At 40.6% G+C, this 15,311-nt stretch overlaps 1 protein-coding gene across 1 annotated transcript in view; it reads right to left on the reverse strand.

Annotated features, from left to right (window-relative positions):
• Nucleotides 1–15,311, reverse strand: part of ROBO2 (roundabout guidance receptor 2) — a 372,890-nt gene that overhangs the window by 327,202 nt on the left and 30,377 nt on the right. Inside the window, 1 exon segment of the mRNA XM_032220136.1 lies at nt 2,845–3,171. Within this exon segment, the coding sequence (XP_032076027.1) occupies nt 2,845–3,171 (327 nt within the window).

Below are 15,311 nucleotides of genomic sequence, written 5' to 3' on the forward strand. Positions count from 1 at the left end.
GGTTGTCCAGAGGGGTTATTTGAATTATTTTTGCCCACCAGAAAAATGTGGCATGGTCTTATTATCAGGACGGTAGATATCAGATGAAGTAAAAGCAAAATACCATCTGGAAATACTAAAATGAAACATATGTTTAAATATTTTAGATGCATAAATGTGAAGACAAGAATTACTGCACATCCTGATAGTTGGAAAAATGAAAGGCAACTGAAAAAAGGCTGACAGAAGACTATAAATTATCAGTGATGACACAAGCATGAACTTACAAGTAATCAAAAGAACCAGTTACTGACAGACAATCCTGATTAAATGATGTCATTAATATTTTGCAAAAATTGAACTAAGTAAAATAATTATTTTACTGTATTTGAGGTTTTAAAAAACCGAATGTCTAATAGCTGTTAATATTTAGGATGAAAACAAAGAATAGACACTCCTTTTATATCAATATTAAATGAAATTGAATTATTGTTAACCATGACTTACATAAGTATTTTAGCATTTTAGAAATGTTTTGACCCATAAAGTCACAGATTTTCTAGCTTTCAATATTTATGTATTTCTCTTTCCTCATAGCATCTCATATACTGAACATGGCAAATAAAAATTCATGTGACTGAACATAGAACTAACAGAACCTGTCTGAGCTATGCAGTGTAAGGTAAAAAGATGCTCCAAAGCATGTAGGGTTGTGAACATAATAGTTCTCAAGTCCTTAAAATAACCATTATTTTTCTTAGGAATGTGCAGGAAGTGATAACAACGAAAAACAGCTTCTTATGAGCCAGAAATAAGACACAAAGATAGGGTATATGGAAACTAATAAGACATATAGTGTGACATAGACAGGTGGCAGGATTTGAAGACAATCTTTTACCTTACTGATGGATCAGGGTGGGAGGGACCAAGCCAACAACGGCATGAATTAGAGGGAATCCTTGGCTGGTAAAATTCACTCAACAATGTCTATTAGCATTACTAAGATTGTTATCTCTAAGCAATGTCATCACATGACATCTTTCTTTATGACTTCATCCCTTAGTGACCAAAATTTTAGTCCCAATTTTGGTAGTTAAGTCAAAGATTATATGTAATGGAAAGTGTTCATAATTCTTAATACAGCCTGTTATTCCATTTTGCAATAGTGCTGCAACACCATGTGACGCTTTGGGCTTGGACTTTTTAAAAGATTTGTTTCTTTAAAAAAAAATCAGATAAAATTGTTTACATTCCAAACCTGAGAAAAATTGTACCTTTAGAGAAAATCAGTTTTTTAACTGCTAAATAAATGTTATTCTAAAATGATCCTATAATTTTATGAGCATTTAATTAAAGTAATTGTGATTTGATTAGATACAATTTGTATTTATTATTTAGATACATCTTAGAATCTAATCCTTATTATAAACTAGGTGGATGTGAATCAAAGTTAGAGATACTGGGTTGAAATAACTGGTTTATGTTTAGAATTATTGCCAAATTCTCAAATAATTCTTACAAATAAAAATGTTAAATATACTTTAAGTTTTAAAAAATAATTCAAATGCTAATATTTCAAATAATACACAAATAATAAGACCACAAATAAAATAAAAACATTTTGTAATGTTATAAGGTACTACTTTCAATTTCAGATTTCAATTTTTCTTCTCTTTTCTAAGTTAATAATTTGAATATAATCATTATTTTTGTCAATATCAATTTCCTGTACTGGAAAAGGTTAACAAATTAGAAACACACACACATACACACACACACATACATATACATATGTACATATAAATATACACACATACACACAAAGAAAAACACATACATACATACATAGCCAGTTAATAAATGATCTGGTATATTTAAACCAAAGGGTACAGTGAAAATGATCAGTTTCCTCGTGACTTCTGACCTCTGAACTACAACCTCCTTGCAGCTAAAACATTCAACACATCATTTAATCTTTTCTCACTTAGAGTAGCATAGTACTGAAAAAGGAAAGGAAAAAAATAATCTCAGGACTTCATCAATTTTTCATGAATTTTCATTTAGACCAGAGCCTCTCTTGCAGTGGTCAATAGATCAAGCTGCTATCTCAAATTTAACAGCTGGGGCTACAGCTGCTATCTCTGGTGCTACAACCAACTCTGCCTAGATCAGAAGCAATATCAGCCAGATTAGGACTTGTCTGTAGTCTTTCAAAGCAGGGACCTGATACATGAAATTCAAATTCTGTCTCTGTATCTTTTTCAATATATTTTTTATGATCATTTCACTTCTATTTAGCAATTTACATTTGCATAAAAAGCGTTCTAGTCCTGTTAAGATAACAAAATATTCATAGCCCATTGTTACAGAAGCAAATGCTGTAATTTCTGTAAACCGTATCTTGAATATGGTATTATTTCATTTCCAAAAATGAAGCTAACTATAAACGTCCATTAAATACACTTGCAAAAGAAAATAAGATTATCACAAGGATATTTGATTTATTAATACAAATAGTTCATAATTATGAACAGTTCGTAATTTATTTGAAGAGTTAAAGTCACATTAAAAGCATAAAAAACATTGTTCATGAAACATTTGCTAAAACAGTAATAATTCCCACTAGCAAAATAGAATGAAATACCAACTGGTATCTTAGCATAAATGGTTATGCATGACTACAGCATTAACAAACTTATATCAATGGTCAAAACAATAAGCATACTTTCCTTTAATGGTCCCATAAACTTTATGGATAACATTAATAAAGTTAGGAATGCATAGTGGAAAGTATACATTTCTCCACTATGATTCAATAACTGCAAAATATTTCATAAAGTCTGAATATGGTTTAGAATTACTTACATGCTACTTCCAGAGACGCATTACGACTCACAGCTTCCCCCAGATAGTTCCTGGCAACACAAACATAACTTCCTTCATCTGGTTTACTCCTCCGTCCATGTACAATTCTTAGGAAAAATAAAGATCCACTAGGAAGCAGCATGCGATGTGAACGGGGGTCATCTTTGTCAGTCTCCACACGCTCTCCATCTTTGTACCACTCAATAATGGGAGTTGGTCTTCCTTCAGCCTTGCAGTTCAAAGTTGTAGGTTCTCCTTTAGAAACAATAACATCAGATGGATGCTCTACTATTCGTGGAGGAAAGTCTTCCTGGCGAAGACGAGATCCTAATGACAAAGAAAAAATAATCAGTAAGCCATTTTCAAAACTCATAATTTTCACAAATGAAATAGTCATAGACACTTTGTATGTAAGCATGTATATCGTATTTATAAAATCAGATGCACAATCTATATAAATAAAGTTCAATTTTGCATTAAAGACTAGATCATTTTTTGATTTATTACTAATTTGAATTATTACTTTTGTGGAACTATTCATTTCCTAGGAAAGTGAGACATTGTAGAATGAATTCAGACATTTGTGGGGCTAGAAATAAGTGTTTTTTTTTAATAAAGATGAAAATAGTATGTGAAAAATATATTTAGAGTTATATAAACAATCACTACTATATACCCTTCTTCCCTTAAAAGACTAATCATAAAGCATATCCTTGTACAAAAATAGGTCTACTTTACTCATTTGAAATTTTATTTGAAATAATTAATTGGCTTTAAAACATTTTAGATTTTTAAAAAAAAAAAAATCTTAGATACCAATAGTCCTCCCAACCTGGGATATATATGGCTTGCTACTGTTAAACTATTTTCAGTTTGTACTGAAGCATTTTCATAGGAGTCTCTCCAATACAATGGTACCTCGGAACTCATCATTAACTGGTTCTGGGAAGTGTGATGTGTACCAAAAACGATGAGTACCATTCCCCCACCCCAAAGAATAATATAGTGAGTCACAAGGCAGCCGACAACAACAAGTTGCAGCTTGTGTGTTGAGTACCAAATAAAAAATGAGTACTGGGACAAACTTTCACATCAAAATGTGTTGAGTATCAAATTGGATTAATTTCAAAGCAGCTGAGTACCAACATATCACTGTATAATATAATTACCTGAAAACCAATGTGTTTGTAGACATGTTTTGTATGTGTCCATGTGTCATTCAGAGTTGAGATTAGCAGTGTGTTTGCTATCTTGTATCTACAATTTAATAAAGGGGGAAAATATACAATTCCTAGATTGAACACCCTTCTTTGAAGAGAGATAAGCATATTAATGGTAATTATTTTGGATTTTTTTCTGAATAAGTTCTTTATTGAACATTATTTATTATTATTAATAATAAGTTCAATAAAGAGCATATTATACATTAAAATAATAATTATTTAATAATAATAATAACCTATTATTCTTTATCCCCTTCATGGATTACTGCCTTCTTATGCAAAGTTAACATTTCCTCCAAGAAAAAAAGTGTTACTTATTATTACTATCATTGTTCAATATAATGCATTACCAACAAATGTATTTCAATCATCAACCAATAAAGATATTTAATTATATTCTGCCCTCCTGTCAGAATGCTTTATTAATGTTTTAGATTTAGATTCATTTGTTTGCTTAATCACATAACTGAAACTTACACCTATATACTGTACTTACCTAAAAATCAAATATCCTATTAAATTCCTAATGCTATTCAATATCCTATTAAATCAGTAGGACTTACTTCTGAATAAATATTTACAGGATACTATTAGTCAACTAATTCCAAATAATCAATGTATGTAGAAAAGTTGGATTGGTCTCATTTCTGCATACAGCTGTGCAAGCATATGTTTTTAACAAGAGCTGCTTAAAATATAAATTATAAAATATTTTTATTTATTTATGTAATTAAACCATATGACTTTTACATACAGCATAATTGTAATGACGTTGTCAAGGTTCCAAATAGCATCCAAAATAAAATAAGAATCCGAAGCAAGAGATTCCTCAATGTTCCAATTTATTAAAAGAGCCATGTTGGCAAATCTGAGAAAACCTGAATCTGAAAGCTTCCAGGTTTTCCCATCCAGTTGAAAGTTCAAGATCCTGCCCCAACATCCACAAGTTCATCACAGGGTCCAATTTTTCACTGCCACAAAGACAGACTCCTCCCATCCAGATCTGACCAGGTGCAGAGACAAAGTCAATCTTGACTTTCAGTGAAGAATGTTATTATGGCTACACATCACCCAACCCCACATAAACCCCCCTCCCAGCTTGCAGGTCTGACAGACATCCTTTTAGAATTTTACATCTAATAAAACATAAGCATATACTAAATGCTATAGCTGTGGCATTATAGGCAAACCACCTTTAGCAAATTTAACACATTTTCATGCTTCTCAGAAGTAAATGTAATTGTGTATTTCCTGAATAAATAAATGATGATACCATTGTACAGCAAATGACAGCTCAATTTAATAGGATAGGACAAAAGTCAGTTATTTGTTTTTAAACAATATTTTATACTAGCAAATGGAAATGTTACCTAAATTACAAACTTATGTACTGTATATCTCAAAACACCATATTCACTACTTATTGACTCTGATATCATGAACTATATGCAAAATCTCCCTTTTGTTGGTATTATATTCACAGTAGCCATGGCTTAGATAAAATCTCTATTTCTACATTTATTCTGGAACCTATTCAAATTTTCCTATATCACAGACTTTTTTTCCAATAATTTCTTCCATTTCTCCATTCATGTAAATATAATGGTGTGTTATTGCTGAACTGTAGTTGTCAGTTTTCCAACACTCTTTTGCATCAAGATTACATAGAATTCCCTTTTCTTAATGATAGAGAGCACACTAATAATTCTGCCAATATTTAGCGCTAATTTAGAGAGTATGTGCAAGCACTGATATTTCTTCCTACTTCATTCAGTCTATCAAGAATGGCAGTTACAAAGGATGTTTTTCGTAATACAGTGAATAAAAATTTGAAGGAACTAGTTCTGTATCTCACTGGAGTACTTAATAAACATTCCAGCAACAAATTTCATTTCATTAAGCAAAACAATGTAGTTCTATAACTTTCTAGTTTGGTATAGCTAATTAAACAGAACAGGTACAGACTCCAACAGATAGTTGGGACTGCAACCAGCCTGCTTTCTATTGAGGACATGTATACTGTGCAGACCAGAAGGAAGGCTAAGAAATAATTAAGATCCCTCACATCCTGGAAATAAATTGTTACAGCTCATTAGGATACCACAGGACACCACTATAGGTCATTGCATGCCAAAACAAATAGACATAGGGACAATTTTCTTCCTTCTGCTATAACTCTGCTGAATACCTTATACTACTGTCCTATGTCTGAATGTATTCACCTATGTTGTACGACTGTAATATTATTATCCTTCTCATCCAGTGGTGGGTTTCAAAATTTTTTAGAACCTATTCTGCAGGTGTGGCTGTTTTCTGGGAGTGGCTTGGCAGTCATGTGACTGGGTGGGAGTGGCTTGGCAGTCGTGTGACCAGGTGGGGGTGACCAATTTGGAAAATGTGGTGAAACTCATTTAACAACACTCTTGCTTAGCAACCAAAATTTTGGGCTCAATTGTGGTCATAGGTTCCCCTCCTTCCTTCTCTTTGAGAAGAGCTCCGTTTTCAAGCTGCTTGTCAAAGAGGAGGAAGGGGCAAAGCGAGGCTTTTCAGGAGCCCAGAGCAGCGCTGAAGCTCAGTCTAGCATGGGCTTCCCCCCCACTCCTTCCTTCTCTTTGAGAAGAGTGCCGCCGTTTTCAAGCTGCTTGGGAAAGAGGAGGAAGGGGCAGAGGGAGGCTTTCAGGAGCCTAGACCAGTGTGTTCCAGTACTGGGCCTCCGGAAGAACGGGTACTAGGAAGCACGCTAAAATTCAACAACCCGTATGCCCAAACAGGTGCATACCAGCTGAAACCCATCCCTTTTCTCATCTCTTAATCCCCTACGAGGTAGAGCTGAGGAATTTGTCCAATTTCTCACGGATAAAGTTGCTCGGCTTCGGACAGACCTGGACTCCAATTGCGCAGAGCCAGCCGAGGTACTGGGGGTGGGTCTTGAGCGACATCTTTGGATTGATTTTCAACTTGTCACTCCTGAGGAAGTGGACAAGGCCATGAGAGCTGTGAGTGCCTCCACATGTGCGCTGGACCCCTGCCCCTCCTGGCTGGTCGCGAACAGCAAGAAGGTGACACGGGGCTGGATCCAGGCGATAGTTACTGCCTCCCTTTGGGAGGGGTTCTTTCCCCCCACCCATTAAAGGAGGCGGTGATGAGACCTCTCCTGAAGAAGCCATCTTTGGATCCAGCCATTTTAAATAACTATCGTCCAGTTTCCAACCTCCCCTTTGTTGGGAAGGTTGTTGAGAAAGTGGTGGCCTTTCAGCTCCGGCGGTCCTTGGATGAAAGGAGACTCCTTTCAGTCTGGATTCAGGCCTGGCTACAGCACGGAAACTGCTTTGGTCGCACTGACCAATGATCTCTGGAGAGCCAGGGATGGGAGTCATGCCTCCGTCCTAGTGCTCCTCGACCTCTCAGTGGCCTTCGATACCATCGACCATGGTATCCTTCTGTGACAGTTGCGAGAGGTGGGGGTGGGAGGCACCGTTCTTCGGTGGTTCTCCTCCTACCTGTCGGACAGGTCGCAGTCGGTGTTGGTTGGAGGGCAGAGGTCGACCCCTAGGCCCCTTAAATATGGGGTGCTGCAGGGTTCGGTCCTGTCCCCCCTCCTGTTTAACATCTACATGAAGCCGCTGGGTGAGATCATTCGGCGGCACGGGATAAAATATCATCAGTACGCGGACGATACACAGTTGTATCTTTCCGCCCCGTGCCAACTCAGTGAAGCGGTTGACGTGATGTGTCAGTGCCTGGAGGCTGTTAGGGTCTGGATGGGGGCAAAGAAGCTTGCACTCTATCCTGGCAAGACCGAGTGGCTTGTGTTTTTTCCTCCCAACAATTGGTCATGTATTCCATCTCTCAGGCTGGGGGGTGAAATTTTACGCCCCTCAGACAGGGTTCGCAATTTGGGAGTCCTCCTGGATCCACAGCTGACTTTAGAACATCATTTGTTGGCTGTGACCAGGGGGGCATTTGCCCAGGTTCGCCTGGTGCACCAATTGCATCCCTACATGAACCGGGAGGCTCTTGCAACAGTCACTCATGCCCTTGTAACCTCAAGACTGGACTACTGCAATGCGCTCTACATGGGGCAGCCCCTGAAGAGCACTCGGAGGCTTCAGCTTGTCCAGAATGCAGCTGCGTGAGCGATTGTGGGTGCGCCCCAGTACACCCACATTACACCTATCCTCTGCAAGCTGCACTGGCTACCTATCAGCCTCCGGATACGCTTCAAGGTGCTAGTCGCAACTTATAAAGCCCTTCATGGTATTGGACCTGGGTACTTGAGAGACCGCCTGCTGCCAATTACCTCCCAAAGACCTATTAGATCCCACAGACTAGGCCTCCTCCGAATTCCATCCGCCGGCCAATGTTGATTGGCAACCACTCGGAGGAGGGCCTTCTCTGTGGCTGCTCCGGCCCTCTGGAACAAGCTCCCCATGGAGATCCGGCTGCCAATTACCTCCCAAAGACCTATTAGATCCCACAGACTAGGCCTCCTCCGAATTCCATCCGCCGGCCAATGTTGATTGGCAACCACTCGGAGGAGGGCCTTCTCTGTGGCTGCTCCGGCCCTCTGGAACAAGCTCCCCATGGAGATCCGGACCCTCACCACTCTTCGGGCTTTCTGCAAAGCCGTTAAAACCTGGCTGTTCTGGCAGGCCTGGGGCTGATGAGTTCCCATCCTCGCTCGAATTGTGTGGCTGTTGATTGTTTTTAAATTGTCTTTGTATTTTGTTGCTTGTCCTTTGTTTTCTGTTTTGTACTAACCCCCCCCCCCCTGGTTTGTTAGCCGCCCTGAGTCCCTTCAGGAATAGGGCGGCATACAAGTGAAATAAACCTTTGAAACCTTTGAAACCTCTTCTACTACCCTCTCTTCTTAGTATCATTTTTATGATTATTATTACTCTGTTTCTTGCATGTACACTGAGAGGTCCTGCACCGGAGATAATTATATGTCTAATCACATCTGGCCTAATAATATATTCTATTCTATTCACTAAAGTTCATTACAAACTGAAAATAGTTTCACATAAAATGTCTATTTTTTTGGAACATTAGTATTTTTTGTGGGTCACTAGCGGAATATATTTCACAATCATTTTTATTCTTTATGTAATCATTAATACACAGCAAAATTTCACAACCAGATGTGATGCTTGTGATGCTTTAGTGTACCATTGTAACAAAGTTTCTTTAACTTACATTTTGTGCAGTGTAGGCAGTGTGTGATTTTTTAAAAATCATTTTGTTCATCTACAATGAGAAACTAATAAGAGGTGTTAAGAATTCAGGTAGTCTACATTTAATTATTAAATTTTACATGGTAAATCTGTGAATAAGTTCTAAAAGCAACAGTACATAAGTGAAAGGAATATACCTGAAAAATATATGTAACTATTTCAGATCATAAATGTTAACTGACCAGTCATTTTCAGTAAACATAATGTATCTTGTTACAAAAAAAAAATATCAAATGTCCATAATTCACTTAAACTAAATGTAACTGAACTTAAAAATATGAAGTTCAAATAGTTAACATTATAATAGACCATTGTTCAATGTTATCATACAAGTAACTTCCTGGCATTTTGAAAATATGGCTCCACTTTTAATATTAAACCATTTTAATTCTTTTTTTTTTTTTTACATTTTAGCATTACTATATCAGTATTATCTTGTTCAACTGCATTCTAATTCGTATTTTCTGAAAACAACATTTCAGGTCCTAAAATAATACAATTTCTATAGCGATCACAATACTACAGAAACAAACAAATATTTAGTAATGTAATTAATGCAAAAATCTGATTATTGTATCATGAAGGAATGTATTAAATAGCAATATAATGTGCAACAATCTGGAATTATTTAAACACATTAAAATGATAGAAATTCTTTAAAATACATGCATTGTTCACACATGGCTTCATTTATTCTATCCATTTAACACAGGAAAAAGCTAATAGATTTTGTGTGTGTGTGTGTAGATAGATGAGAAAGAGAGAGAGAGAGAGAGAGAGAGAGAGAGAGAGAGAGAACACACACACACACACACCGAGGAACAATTTAAATGAGAAAAAATGGAGGCTAGGGAAACCAGTTGCTATGCATACATAAAATGCTTTTGTAAAGATCTGAAAGCAAAAAGAACACATATAGAAAGTGGGAAAAAGTCAAATTTATAAAGAAACATATAAAAAATGAGGAATTGTAGGAGGATACAATAAAAGGACATAGTCAACAAGAATGTACACAGTTGACACTTTGGGATGCTTTATTTTGGCTTCCTATATTGAGCAGGGAATGATGTTATTAGCCTAAATGTAGCCTTCCAATTTCATGAGTCTTTGTATTGGCGGGGAGAAGCCCAAATATTTTAGGAATGCATGTCTCTAACATACTGCATATATTCAAGTACTTTGGAAATACATATGAGTTTTATTTTTTTGGAATATTTTTTTCTTTTTTCTATATGCTTGGGTTTTTAATTTTAGAAGTGAACTTATATGCTGCCCAAGGTTGTCTTATAAATTTAATAAAAAGTGAAGTAAAGGAGTGTTGGCTTACCTGAACAGTTGTTTTCTGTGCACTGCGGAAGAGTCCAAGCATGGGTTAAATTCTGTCTATCTGCCCATGCCTCTAGTTCTGTACCGGGTCCAGTTTTTCAATAAAGACGTGGTCCTGTCAAAGACATAGTCCTATGTCACACTCTGGCATCCCTGGAAGGTAAGGAGACCCCAGGGCATGGTTGGACTCTTCCAGAGCACCCAGAAAATGACCATTGAGGAAAACCAACACTCCTTCTCCTGTGCACTGCTTGGAGAGTCCAAGCATGGGACATACCCAAGCTAGATGTCACTAGAGTGGGACACAGATAAGTTGAGGGTCTCCCCACTGGAATGAACCCCTTGCAGTACTCGTCTCCCAAACGATGCCTCTATAGAAGTGAATTTGTCCAATTTGTAATTCCTGACAAAGGGTGAAGGGGACGCCCAAGTAGCCACTCTGCAAATCTCTTCAATTGAAGCTTGTGTTGCCCAGGCAGCCATGGTAGCAGCACTCCTGGTGGAGTGTGCAGTTATACGGCCCGGGACCAGTCTGGCCTGGTGTTCATAGGCCAGAGCAATACAAGCCTTTAACCAATTCCTGGTTGAAGGGGTTACCTTGCGACCCATAGAGGCCAGTTGAAAGGACATGAAAAATGATTCAGATCGTCAAAAGGAGGCAGTCCACTTAATATATCTCCGAAGAGTTCTCCGGACAACAAGAGTATGTCAGTGTTGTTCCCTGGGATGCCTGGGTCTTGGGCAAAAGTCCAGTAAGACCACCTCCTCCTAGGCCCTGTGGAACCAGGAGTTGACTTTCAGGATGAAAGAAGGGTCCAATCATAGAATGACCCTGTCAGGGTGGAAGATGCACAAGTCCTCCCCGATTGACAGTGCTGCCATCTCCGAAATTCTCCTGGGCGATGCGATGGTTATGAGAAAGGCAATCTTAAAAGTCAAATGTCGAAGGCTAGATGATCTTAGCACCTCAAAAGGGGCACAAGTGAGCACTTGCAACACAATGGACAGCTCCCAGGATGGGTAATGATAAATGACCACAAGTTGTAGATTCGTGGCCCCTTTCAGAAAACTGTGTACCTTGGGTGCTGACTGATTGTCTGTTGAGTGTCACCTGCCAGAATCATAGATAATGCTGCTACTTGCCGTTGGAGGGTGTTGGAAGACAGACCTCTATCAAGACCTTCCTGCAGGAAGTCCAGGACCTGTGGGATTGAAGCTGCGATGGAATCGATGTGCTTCTTGGAACACCACTTGGAAAAGGCGGGTCAGGTCACATCATATAGTCTGATGGTCAAGGGTCATCTGGAGGCTTGAATGGTTTGAATGACTTTGTTGGAGAAGTTGTCCCTCTTCAGGAGGTCCCTCTCAAGTGCCAAACGATCAACTGGAGCCACTGGGGCTCCGGAAGGAGAAACACTCCATGGCTGAGAGAGACCTTGTCCTGGGGAATTCTCCAGGGCCTGGTGATGGATAGGCTGGCAAGGTGGGCAAACCAGAACTGTCTGGGCCAATGGGGAGCGACCAGGAGAACCTTCGCCTCCTCTGCCAGGATTTTTCTGATCACTCTGGGGATGAGAGGGAGTGGCAGAAACATAAGAGACATCGAGGCCAGAGGCAACAGAGGGCACTGACACCCTCTGTTTGAGGTGACAAGAACAAGGAAAATAATCTAGGAAGGTGGGTGTTCTCTGGACAGGCAAAGAGGTTGACTACAGGCTGGCTAAACCTCAGCAACAGTTGGTGAAAGCAGTCCGGCTACAGGCGCCACTCTGAATGATCGAAGGTGGTCCTGCTCAGTCAATCCGCCTGTACATTGTTCATCCTGGAGATGTGCTCCACTCGTATGAACCCAGAGTGTTTCTGTCAACCTTCCCAGAGTCTTCACCATGAGGGACCTGGACCAGGTGGCCCCTTGATGGTTGATATGCGCCTTTGTTGCCACATTGACCATCAATATCAATACATGCCAGCCCTGTATCTCCCTTCGGAAATGGTGAAGGGCTAATCACACTGCCCTCAGCTACAGCCAATTGATATTGTGTGACAGCTCTTCTGGGAACCACCTGCCTTGCGTTATCGGGTTCTGCAGGTGGGCGCCCCAACTGAACAGGCTAGTGTCTGATGTGACGGTCAGGCCAATGTGATGGTCAGGGTTCCTGGAAGAGGCTGCTGCCCTTTGTCATGGATGGAGATTGCTACCAGCAGAAGGATCGCACAACCTTCGGTGGGACACAACCCTTGGCTGTGGAGTTGCTGGTGTCGGCCTTCTGTAGTGGCGAGAGGAACCACTGGAGCTCTCTTGCATGCAGTCTTGCCCAAGGAACTATTGAGAGACATGAAATCATCTTTCCAAGTAATTTGGAAAGAAGAACTACAGGTACTCTTCACAAGGACCGTACCTGCTACACAAGCGTCTTGATGATGTCGGGATGGTCTTGGGATAGAAACACTTGGCAGGATAATGTGTCAATCACTGCTCCCAGATGAAGCAGTCTGGTGGTGTCAGGTGCCTTTTCTCCAGGTTGATGCAGAACCCGTGATCTTGTAGGGTTCACATCGTGATTCGTAGGTCACGTGTCACTTACAGTTGGGAGGACGACTGGATGAGGATGTCATCCAGGTAGCATTGGAGTCTCACTGGACACGACTTAAGGTAAGTTGCTACTGCCGACAGTAACTTGGTGAAGGTTCTGGGAGTTGATGACAGGCTGAACGGCATGGCTCTGTATTGGTAATAATGCCCTGTGAAGTAGAATTTCAGGAACCTTCTGTCTGATGGTCGAATTGGAACATGGAGGTATGATTCTTGTATATCAATGGATGTTAAGAGGTCCCCTTTTCAGATGCAGCCCAGGATCGATTGAAGGGATTGCATCTTGAAGCGTTTACATGCTAGATGGACTGAGCTTTTTTAGGTCTAAAATTGTTCTCCACCCCCACCCACCCCGAGTTCTTCGGTACGAGAAAGAGGATAGAGTAGAATCCCTTGCCTTCCTGCCGTAGGGGGATTGGCTCTATGCCCTTGATCTCCATTATATGGTGAATTTCACTTTCTATGAGACCATTCTTGGAGGGACAGGCGGGGATGGGACAACAAATAAAATGTTGTGGGGGGAGGAGATGAAGTTCAAAGTAAGACACAACTTCATGGTTTGTAGGACCCACACGTCTGTGGTGATCAAATCCCATTGGGCAGCAAAGACTTGTAACTGCCCACCAATGGGAGGAGTCAGTTGGTGGTCACTTATTCCAACGGAAGGGTCTGGAGTTAGAACCTTCCCAAAATGGCCACCTAGAGAATGGCTGTTGTTTGCCCCTATCCCAAAACGACTGCCTGTCCTGCAGGCTGTCAGCCCACTGAGGGTAGGAACGCTGGAAGGAAGAGGTACTGGGATTTGTCTCAGGTGCTCAAAATGACTGCCTACAGAAGTATGACAGGAATCTGTGATCTGCTCTTTGGAACATGTAGGGCAATACCTTACTCTTGTCTTTGGTTTCGATAAAAAATGGGTCAAGGGAGTCCTCAAAAAGGTTACCTCCCTTAAAGGGAGCAGAGGCCAATTTCCATTTAGACCTCATGTCCATGTGCCAATGGCGAAGCTAAAGAAGGCAATGCGAAGTAACATTAGAAACCAGGGCCCTGGATGCAAACTTGGCAGCATTAAGTATGGTGTCTGCCAAGTATTCTGCTGCTGTCACCAGCTAATTGATATCCTGGCATAATCTGGTGTCATTGGAGTGCAATCTAGTCTGCAATTGGCGATGCCAGAGGAGGGAGGTCCTACTGAAAAAGGAGGCGGCCGTGGCCACCTTGATGGCCCATGCTGCTGCCTGATGCATCTTATGGCAAGCTTTTATGGTCCTTTTGTCCTCTATCTTGAGACCCTCCAAGAGTTCTGGGGGAAGAACTGAAGATGAAGTCAGGGATGCCACAGGGACATCCACAGGGGGGAGCTTCAGAAGTTCCTCTAAACTGGGATCAACAGTATAGAGCTTCTTATTGCTGCCACTGGGGGTAGCTAGGGCCCCATGTTGCGCCTATTGATGCTGAACCATGTCCATGAATAGCTTGAGTGAAGGATGATTTTCTGTGCATGATCAAATTCATTAAATAGACTCCCACTTGGATCCTGAGGATCCGTGGCACCCTGCTCCGGAGAAGCCGTAACCCCCATGTGAGTGGTGGCCTTAGCCTTGTACAAAATAGACTTAAACAAGGTAGGCTTAAAAAGACTTGTGAAGGAAGGTTTGTCAGGGGCAAGACCTTTGTCCTCAGACAAGTCTTGGTCAGCCAGGTCGTCCTCACCATAAACAGATTCTTCACTGCCTAGGGAGGTATGAGGCAAAGAGGGACCCTGTGTGAGTATCCTGTTGCTGGGGCCCTGTGTTGAGTGGTGAAGAGGAGCTAACCTGGTCCCGCCGCAATGGGAGCGATTGAGAGCTCCAGAGATGAATGCCAGGGTGAGCTAGGTGGCTCCCTTTCTGTCTCTGTAGAACAAGCAAAAACATCTACTAAGGGTGGGGATTGGCAACCCGGGGATCCCTGAGGCATCATCTGGGTTCAGATCTTGTTGGTCCTCCTCGCTAACAGAGGGGAAGATCCAAATGCTCAGAGTCCTGGTGCTCTGGGGTCCCTAGTTGGTAGTCTAGCTGGGCCTGTGCCATGGTCTGATGATGAGTTTTG

The sequence above is a fragment of the Thamnophis elegans genome, chromosome 6, assembly GCF_009769535.1.
Source record: "Thamnophis elegans isolate rThaEle1 chromosome 6, rThaEle1.pri, whole genome shotgun sequence".
Classification (NCBI taxonomy): Eukaryota; Metazoa; Chordata; class Lepidosauria; order Squamata; family Colubridae; genus Thamnophis; species Thamnophis elegans.